General features: G+C 54.1%; 1 protein-coding gene across 1 annotated transcript in view; it reads left to right on the forward strand.

Moving 5' to 3' along the window:
- The first annotated feature begins 245 nt into the window (after window positions 1-245).
- Window positions 246-10,205, forward strand: part of EPHA10 (EPH receptor A10) — a 38,287-nt gene continuing 28,327 nt past the window's right edge. The window contains exons 1-4 of the mRNA XM_045298903.1: window positions 246-351; window positions 2,567-2,631; window positions 3,626-4,304; window positions 10,033-10,199. Of these exons, the coding sequence (XP_045154838.1) occupies window positions 246-351; window positions 2,567-2,631; window positions 3,626-4,304; window positions 10,033-10,199 (1,017 nt within the window). The remainder of the gene's footprint in view (window positions 352-2,566; window positions 2,632-3,625; window positions 4,305-10,032; window positions 10,200-10,205) is intronic.

The raw sequence follows: 10,205 nt of genomic DNA on the forward strand, positions 1-10,205 counted from the left end.
ACCCCTTCCCCTCGGCCCTCCAGGTCGTCGTTCCGCCTCTGGCGTGTGAAACTCCACCTCCCTAGCCTCTGCTGACAGGGATTGGTGGACCTCCCGCGGCGGTGCCTTGTGATTGGTCCCCGTGGATGATGGTGACCGGGGAGACCCCGCCCCTCGCAGGAGCTGGGGTCTGGGAGCTCAGCTCCGCGGCGCTGGGGCTGGCGCGGCTCGAGCCGCCGCCGCACTGACAGCTCCGTCTGTGGACCATGGAGACCGGCGCCGGCCCCCACCCGCTGCGCCTCTTCGCCTGCCTGATGCCGCTCTGTCTCGCGCTGCTTGTAGGGCCCGGGCGGCCCGGGACCGCCGAGGAAGGTGAGAAGACCGGTGGCTGTCCCCGGAGCCTGGGTGCCAATCCAGAGGGAGCCGGAGGACCCCGGGGTGCGGGGGTGCTGGGAGGAGTCGCTGGAAGAACTGGAGTCTATATGTGAGATTTGGAACCAGAGGGCAGCGAGAGGCGAAGAACTAGGGAGACAGAAGGTGGCTAAGCAGGGGGATAGCGAGGGGCTCTGAAAGCCGTGGGGTTGGAGAAAGGCCGGGAAGAAAGAGACAGGGGCCGCGGGAGACCGAGGCTGCGGTTCTGGGGCCGGTGAGACGGACAGGCTGAGCGATGGCAAGTGGGAGGTGTGGGGGCGGGGAGATGAAGGGAGCAGAGACGGGGAGATGCGGAGGTGAGATTGGAATGTGGAGGAACGAGATGGAGATGGACAAGAGACGACCACTGTATAGCAAACAGGAGGTGGAGCCCTGGTCTAGGGGGCTGGGGCCGGGAGCTGCCCGCGGTGCTGCCCGGGGAGCTGTCCGCAGTGCTGAATCCGGAGCGCGGAGCAGCCGGACCGGGGCTGGGCTACCCGCCACAGCGGAGCCCGTGTCTTTCCTCGCATGCCGAATCCGGGGGAATCTACGCGTTCAAATGAATCCGATGCAGGCGCGTTTGTCAGAGCTGAATTCCGAGGCGCTGGAATCGGAGGCGTTGACCACAGGGTTGGTCGGGCCCCTAGATCTCTGATGCCTTCCAGCAGGCAATTCGGATGTGCGCTCAGTTGTGTTGAAATCCGACAGGGCTGCAGTCTTGGCCGCCAGGGCTGACGTCTCTGAGGCCAGCCCCCTCTGAGGGGTCCTCGGATTGGCAGCCCACCGCCTTGCTTAGGCTCCAGATGAGTAGCCTTCCTTGATGCGGGATGGCCCTGGGCTGCCAGTGGTACTACCCTAACCATTGCTTCTCTGTGGCCAGCACAGAGAGAAGCATGCTGATTGCCCATCAGTGCATCCTGAGGAAATAAAGTGGCTTGAAGACGCTTTGGTGCGGGAGGCACCATGGCTTCATGCCCACACAAAAAGATCTCTGGCATTTGCCTAAGGTGACAGCCCCTGGGAAAGTGCCTAGTGAGATGAGAGATTTTTTTGTCTCTACTGTGGCTAGAAGGGTCTCTCCGATTTGCTTTCCCCCAGAGACCCCAGGAGTGAAATGAAAAAAAAAAAAAAGGTTCAAGCTTCCTCCATCCCTGGTGATCCCAGACCTCAGAAGAGCTTCTGAGTCTGAGTGCATTTGGGGGTGTCTGCAAGGAATCCCCTCATGCATTCACATTTTGCTTCCTCTCGTTGACACTCAGGCATCGTTTAGGGAAACTGGGAAGGCAGAAGATCACTGACCGATTTTAGAAGCAGTCTTAGCGTGTTGTATGGTTGGTGGAATGACGCCCTCCCCAAATCGGTCCCTAACCTTAGGAACCTGTAAACCTTACCTTTAATGGGGGAAAGGTCTTTGCAGAGTGATTAAGGATCTTGAGATGGGGAGGCCTCCCTGCCATATCTGGGTGAGCCCAACGCAAACACACTGGCGTTTCTCTGAGGTAAACTGGACGCGGTGATGTGGTGACAGAAGCAGAGATCAGAATGATGTCTGAAGATGGAGGGAAGGCCAGAAGCCGGAAAAGACTAGGATATTTCTTTTCCCCCCAGAGGCCGCCAAGAGAACCAGCGTTCTGACACGTTGGATTTTAGTCCAATGTGAAATGCTTTCAGGCTTTCCATATCCAGAACCATAAGATAAGAGATTTCTACTCCTTGATAAGGAGCCTTGGTGGTGATGTCGGTTAAGCTCTGGACTGCTAATTGCAAAGTGGGTGGTTCCAACCCACTGGCCCCACTGCTGTCACCTCTCGTGATGGTTTACAAAGTCCCCGGAACCCTATATGGGGCCACCATGAATCTAAATTGATTCAAGGGCAGTGGTTCCCTTGGCATTGCTTTAAGCCACAAAGTTTGTAGTCATTTCTAACAATGTCACAGGAAACAGATGTAGGCTATTGATTTCATTATTGGGACTGCCTCTCGCTGGACTTTAGCAACTCCCTCTTGCCCCACCTCCACCCTGGGATTTATGGAATGGGTCAAACTCGAGTGTGTTCTTCACCACACCCTCCATCTCCTCAGTTAACAGCTTTGCCAGGAGCTCACCAAAGGGTCTTCCTCTCTCTCCTGCTAAACTGACTCTCTGTCTCGTCTGACCTCTCCCTTCTCTCTCTAGTCATCCTCCTGGATTCTAAAGCGTCCCAGGCTGAGCTGGGCTGGACTGCACTGCCCAGTAATGGGGTAAGTGTAAAGCTGTCTCTCTCTGTCCCAGAAACCCTTTAGCGGGGAAGGCCTCAGTCTTGAGGTGGGGGATCTCCATGGGCATTTCAGATCAAAGTCCTCATCAGAATGTGTGGTTCTCCAGCAGCCTGGCTTCAAGCCAGGGTCGTCAATCAGAAAATATTAAATCTTCAGCCAATAAAGCTTTTTTTTTTTAGTGAGAACTGGCTGTGTCTATTGTTGTTAGGAGCCATCAAGTCAGCTCTGACCCATAGCGACCCTGTGCACAGCACAACAAAACACTGCCCGGCCGTGCACCAGCCTCACACTTGTTCCTATGCCTGAGCCCATTGGTGCAGCCACTGTGTTAATCCATCTCGTCAAGGGCCTTCCTCATCCACTTTACCACACATGATGTCCTTCTCCAGGGACTGGTCTCTCCTGACAGTATGTCCAAAGTAGGTAAGACGAAGTCTTGCTATCCTTGCCTCTAAGGAGCACTCTGGCCTTCTCCCAGTAGGTAGGAACAGAAACGTGACAGCTAAATGGAGTTGGTGCTGGTCAGGGCCTTGTGCCCAGTAGATACTCCATGTAGTGGTGTAGATTATTGGATGGACAGAACCAAAGCTTGGAGTCCTACAAGAGGCCTGGGAACTTGGGGTGAGGATAGGCCAACGTGGCCTGGTGAGAGCAGGTCAGTGCGGTGGAAATGACACTGGGTGAAGACAAGGGACCCGGGTACCATTCCTAGTTCTGATCCTAATTGATGTGCGTACCTCTTCCATTACTCTCCTCTGGACTCTCAGTTTCCCCATCGATGAAAGCCAAGGTTGGACCCAGTGGTTTCCAATGTTTCTCTCTGCTCTAGATTATCAGCCGAGGGACGTGTTTGCTCTTGGGGGCAGGCGCAGGAGACCGGGAAGTGATGGGGAAGGAGGGTTTGGGACCCTGAGTCACAGCCTCATCTCCTGGGGAGCCGTGGGTCTGAGCTGCCCCATGTTTGCTCTTATCCCAGTGGGAAGAGATCAGCGGTGTGGACGAGCACGACAGGCCCATCCGCACGTACCAAGTGTGCAACGTGCTGGAGCCCAACCAGGACAACTGGCTGCAGACGGGTTGGATCAGCCGCGGCCGTGGACAGCGCATCTTCGTGGAACTGCAGTTCACGCTGCGCGACTGCGGCAGCATCCCCGGCGCCGCGGGCACCTGCAAGGAAACCTTCAACGTCTACTACCTGGAGACCGAGGCCGATCTAGGCCGTGGACGTCCCCACCCGGGCGGCAGCCGGCCCCACAAAATCGACACAATCGCCGCGGACGAGAGCTTCACGCAGGGCGACCTGGGCGAGCGCAAGATGAAGCTGAACACAGAGGTGCGCGAGATTGGCCCGCTCAGCCGGCGGGGCTTCCACCTGGCCTTCCAGGACGTGGGCGCCTGCGTGGCGCTGGTCTCTGTGCGCGTCTACTATAAGCAATGCCGAGCCACCGTGCGAGGCCTGGCCGCCTTTCCAGCCACTGCGGCCGAGGGCGCCTTCTCCACTCTGGTGGAGGTGACCGGAACGTGCGTGGCACATTCGGAAGGGGAGCCCGGTAGCCCCCCGCGTATGCACTGCGGTGCCGATGGTGAGTGGCTGGTGCCTGTGGGCCGCTGCAGCTGCAGTGCGGGATTCCAGGAGCATGGCGACATCTGCGAAGGTATGGAGCCAGCTGGGGCGCGCGTGGGCTGGGAGTGTAGCGGGCAGTAGAGCCGTGAGGCTGGCAGGGGCCGGGGAGAAGCCTTTGAGCTCTGGAGCTGGGAGTCCTGGCCTTGCCTGGAGCTTCCAGAGGGTTTAGCCAAGACCGATATGGATGGTTACAAGGAGGTGAATTTAGCTTAATATAAGGGGCAATGGAGACCTGTTCTTCAGATAAGCATCTCCTACAAGACTTCTTTGTTTTCACAGCAATATAGTGAGTGATCACTATCCCCTTTCCACAGATGAGCAAACAGAGGACCAGAGAGCGCAATCCCTCACTGACAAAGTTAGGTAGTGGGGAGCCAGGATTTGAATCCAGGTTTGCCCAAGTCTCAAGTCTTTCTCCTACACCATACTGCCTCCCCTAACCACCAGGAAGAACTCTTAGACGGCCCAGGTTGTGGACCGGTGGGATTGATTGCATCATAGGCAGGGAGCACCCCACTATTGGAAAAATATCCTCATCTGCCACCGGAAGAAGGAATTCTTTAGCTCAAGAGAGATTGGGAGGTGGCATACACTTGACGGCTAACATCCCACCCAAGTCCCCTTACACTGGAATCGCTGTGCCCTGGGATAGGCTGGGATGGGCTGGAGGGAGACCTTCATGTTGACTGTTCTGTTGGGGCTGTGGGGAACTGAGGACCCATAGCTCAGGAGCCTGGGGTTATGATGAGGGCACTTCATGTAGGATGATCAAACGATCTGTTCTCTAAGCCGGATCCCTCTCCGGGTACCAGGGCAACAGAAATGAATCAGACCCAGTTCCAGCTCCCGAGAAGCTCACAGTAGCTGCAGAGATGTGAAAGTTTCAGTCACAGAAGGGTGATATCTGCTTGAACTAGAGGGAGAGACAGAGCGGTGGGAAGACAGAGGAGGAGGTAACAAAACTGGATCACACACACCCCCTTTTTTTCAATCATTCATTCAACATGAATGGAAGACCTACCATCTGCACCTCCTGGTGATTCATTGCCGTTAAATAGATGGATGTCCCTATCTTTCCTCCGGGGACTCAGACACGAACATTCCTGGCCTCTCCAGGTAGGGGTGGGACTCTGCAATACTGGTTGCACTCACTAAAATTGCACTTGCCCCGTGGCATTGCAGTGGTTTACCCACGTGTGCTTCCACGACCAGGCTAGGAACTTCTTGAGCTCAAGCACTGGGTCATATTCATTTCTGCAGCCCCAGTGCCCGTGACAGGAGTTGATGTTTAGTAGGCTCTCTGTGAAGATGGACAAGGTGAACAGGTGGTCACCGTAGGGTGTGACGAGTGTGAACAGAGACCTGACTCTTAGGGAAGGAAGAACCCAATATTAAGGGCAGAGAGGACTTTCCAGAGTTGGTGAGAAGGCTTCTTCTACGGTTTCTGGGCACCTGGGAGCCTCCTGAGCTTAGGGATGTGTGCAACACACTGTAGTTGCAGGCGAGGGAGCCCACTTGGTTGGAGCAGAGGGAAAGCCCAGGGGAGAGAAGTAAGTGGGCTGGAGAGAGGCAGGAGCAAACGATGAAGGGCTGTGAGTGCTGGAATCAAGGGTTTCATCTGTATGCCTCAGCCCGGTGGAGAAGATCCGAAGCAGAGATCCAACCTACTAATATTTGTATTTTCAAAAGATCACTCTATATGAAATTGCAAAAAAAAAAAAAAAAGAATCAGAGGGGAAGAATGAGCAGTTAGAAGACCAGGAAAGAAGCTGATGTCATAGTGCGGGGTGATGAGCATGGAGCCTGAGCTAAGGCAGCAGCAGCGCTCCTCCCGATCTGGAATAAAATAGAATCCACAGCACTTGGTGACCCTGACATGCAGGAAGAGAACGAAGTCCTCTTTGATTGCTCTGCTTTTAGGGGATTGAGTGGACCAGAGGGGTCATTCACTAGGGTGGGGAACACAAGAGGGACATGCTGAACGTATGGTGTTCAGGGCATGATCAAGTGGATAGAGCTAGAAAGTGGGCCTGGAACTCGGGAAAGAGGTCTGGCCTTGTGGTTAGGTAGCCAGCAACACAGATACTACTTGACACTGTGGGTGTGGTTGGGACAGCCCAGGGAGAGTGTGTGGAGAGAGAGGGCCAATGATGAAATCTCACAGAAAAGCAGTGCCTCACGGGAAGACAGGAGAAAGGAGTCTGTAAGAAAAACAAGGAGGGGGCGGTCTGAGGTTGGAGGAGAATCAGAAGAGTGTGACAGCGTGGCAGCCAAGGGAGCGAACGGAATGACCGACCAGGTCGGTGAGTCATCAGGTAAGACTCGGATTAGAAAATGTCCACTTGTTGGCTTTGGTGAGAGCAGTTTCAGTTGAGTGGTGGGGAGAGACGCTTGGTTGCAGGAGGTTAAGGGATGTGGGAAATTGAAGTGCAGGATCAGGGAATATAAACAACTCTCTAGAAGCCTGTATTTGAAAGAGGAGACAGGGTAGTCACCTGAGAAGGATGTTGGGTTGAGAAAAGATTGCTGTTGCAGATGGGAGAGGCTTGCTTATATGGTGAAGGGAAGGAGCCAGTGGGACGGAGACCAAGTGGGGGTGGTGGGAGTGGCCGGCCCCAGTAGGAGCAAGTATTTTATCACTAATGTCATGTAGCATTGCTGGCACATGTTGCCAATAATAATAATAAACCACCAACTCATAGCTTACATCTAAAATGGATCCTCTTCCGCTACTCCACTCCCTTGGCATCTCACCAGAACAGCCGGTAGAGGAGAGGAGGTATAAGATACAAGAGGGGAGACGGTTAATGGAAGGCACGCTTTCCAGAAGCGAAAAGGCTCTAGCATGGTAATGGAAGGGCTAGCCTTCAACCAGAGGTGGCTCATCCCCTACTTTAGAGCTAGACGGTAGGAGAGGGACGATGGGTAAGAGGTGGAATAGAGGCAGATTGGATGGGCAGCTGCAGAAGAGATTACCACCAGATGGCCTCTCTTCTTCCTGTGAGGTAGGAGGGAGGGCATCGACACCATTGGACAGTCAGAGTCTGGTCTGACTGTATTGTATTCCATGGTGGATCTCTAGAGCCTAGAGCAAAGGCTCTTAGTAGATGCTAAAAATAGATTTGCTGAATGAGTGGATCAGGGGCAGGAGGGAGACTTGGTCTATTGTCTGTGAAGTGAGAAAGAGTTGCTCAGGAGCCCAGTGCCACTGCTAACTAACTTGTGCTGAGCTCCCTTCCCCAGGCTGAGGCGGGACAAAAGCTATGGGTAGAGAACTCAAGAGGTGAGTGGGCATGCTGAACCTGGCGTTCAGGGTACATCCAGGTGGGTCTGGCCTTGTGGCTGGGTAACCAGCACCACACTATTTGGAGGAAGGGCCTCAACTTTGCTCTGGGGAGAGGGAGCTGAGAGGAATGCTGGGAAGAGCGTCACAGAAGAGTGTTATTAACCTGGGTTTGAAGAAGCATAGGAATTTGCCAGGAGAGAAAGGATACAAGGCAGTATAGGACAAGACCCAGAGGCGTCGAAGGGATTGCTCAGTGTGGCAGGGGAAGCAGCGGGGAGGACCATAAGGAGGGAAGTGAGATGTCCACACTTGTATTGACAAAATGAAGGCTTCCCAGTGCTTTCTCCAGGGACGCAGACTCCTTCCTCTTCCAAGGGAGGCGAACATGGTGGAGAGGATAAAGCTAAGACCTCCTTTTCCCATGTTTGCTCTTCTCTTTAGTGAACATAGGAGCCTTGGTGGTGCTGTTGCGTAAGCGTTGGACTGCTAATCACAAAGTTGGCAGTTCAAATCCACCAGTGACTCTGCAGGAGAAAGACGAGGCTGTCTGCTCCCATAGAGATTTACAGCCTCGGAAACCCTATATAGGATACCTGTGAGTTAGACTTGACTCAAAGGCAGTGAGGTGTGTGTGTGTGTGTGTGTGTACATGATTCCCATTGCTTCCCTCCCCCAAACTGGAGGAATTGTGGAAAGAATTAAGGGTGTTTCTTTGGGGGGGATGAGGACAAATCTACTGAGCTGCCCTGGAGCAGAGGGAGTCAAGCTGATCTGTTGTTCTCTGAGGTTCCAGAATGTACAGCGAGAGCCTGCGATGGAGGGGGAGAAGGAGAGTTTCAAATATGAATGTGGATGTGGGCTCCACAAGGAGCAATTCCTAAATGCTGTTACTCCCATCTGACGGAGGGGTCCTGGGGGCCAGAAGGCATAGGAGTGTCAGAGCTACCACTGGCCCCCAGGACTTCTGAGTCCCCCGCAGGACCCGTGCTGTCAGCTGACCTCCTGCGGTGTTCCAAAGGCAGAGACAGCTAAAGGCTCCTGGCTGCTGAGGCCCTCCCCAAAGTTGCCAAACCTAATCCTCCCAGACAAAAGGAAGTCCTCAGCCCACTGATCTCCATCCCCCTTGTGGCGCTGTCTTCTCAGAGCTGGAGAGCAGCCACTCTGCCTTCAGCAGCTGAACTAGAGGGGAGGAACAGAGAAGTCCTGCCAGGTGGGAACAACCCAAACTTTGAGGGGAGGGGCTGTGAGCCATTGCCTTCCTTCCTGGCCCAGCTGGGTGTTTAAAGTGGGTGTTCGGCAGTTTCTACTTCAGGCCTGTGAGGGAGGAACAATAATTACTACCATTATTGTGTAAATGTGGTAGGCACCGGGCTAAGCAGCTTGCATGTTTCATAGAAGTTCGTCCTGCAAAAACCTTTAGCTAAGGGTGGGTGCTTTATACTAGAGGCAACTGAAACTCAGAGAGGTCAACCCACTTGCCCCAGGCCACTCAGCAAATAAATAAGCAACTCAGCCACAGAGTCAGGTCGCTCAGCTATAAAAAGGCTGTGTTCTTCACAACTGTTCCAGGTGGGACAGTGGGACCCAGAGATGGCAGAACGACAACCGGTCTGACTCACAGCCCAGGAACACTCATCCTCCTCCTTCTCTGGTGGGAGGCTTAGGCACATTTACCCCCAAATGGTGGTGATGGTGGGAGGGTGAGCTTTGAAAGCAGCGTGTGTGCGTGCACGAGAGCATCTCCGAGTGTATGTCTTGGTGCCCCTTGAGAGGACCTCCCTCAGAAAATGTCTTCACAAACTAGCAAGTTTGGCTTCAGGGCAGAGGGTGAACTGAGCTCCTATGGTTGCAATGGTGAGACTGTGGGATGTGCAATGTCTGCTTGGGTTCAAATCCCATCGTTTACTAGCTGTGGGGCGTTGGGCAAGTTGCTTGACCTCCCGGAGCCTTTGTGTCCTCATTTTAAAAATGCAGATAAAGTGCATACTTCACAGGTTGTTGGAAAGGTTAAATGAATGACAGCAAATGCACCCACATTCCTGATACCCAGTAAGCACTTAGTAACAGACAGAGTGTGAGTTGCACTTGACAGTGTTTACAGGCTCAGGTGCCCTGGTGACACAGTGGGTTAAGCATCCGACAGCTAACTGGTGGTTCCAAACCCATCAGCTTGTCCACTGGAAAAAGATGTGGCAGTCTGCTTCTATATAGATTACAGCTCTGGAAACCCCATGGGGACAGTTCTACTCTGTCCTACCCGGTCACCGTCCCAATGGCCTCCATGGGCATAGGTTTGGTGTGGATTTTAAGGGTTAGGTGTTATGCCGCGAGCTGCCATTGCCTGGAACTGTCCAGGCTCGAAATTCCAGAGGATAAATCTCACCTAAGGACAGTGGGCAGGAAAGTTAGGGGGTTGGGGGTTGTCGTGTAGCTGGGGATGCTCTCCTTCCACTCACATGATCCCTCCCCATAGCCTGCCCTCCAGGGTTTTACAAGGTGTCCCCAAGGCGGCCCCTTTGCTCGCCTTGTCCTGAGCACAGTCGCGCTTTGGAAAACGCCTCCACGTTCTGCGTGTGCCATGAGAGCTATGCGCGCTCGCCCACCGACCCACCCTCCGCTTCCTGCACCCGTGAGTCCCAAGCCTGG

Source organism: Echinops telfairi, unplaced genomic scaffold (assembly GCF_000313985.2).
Source record: "Echinops telfairi isolate 266 unplaced genomic scaffold, ASM31398v2 ScPeMD7_7457;HRSCAF=8495, whole genome shotgun sequence".
NCBI classification, from domain to species: Eukaryota; Metazoa; Chordata; class Mammalia; order Afrosoricida; family Tenrecidae; genus Echinops; species Echinops telfairi.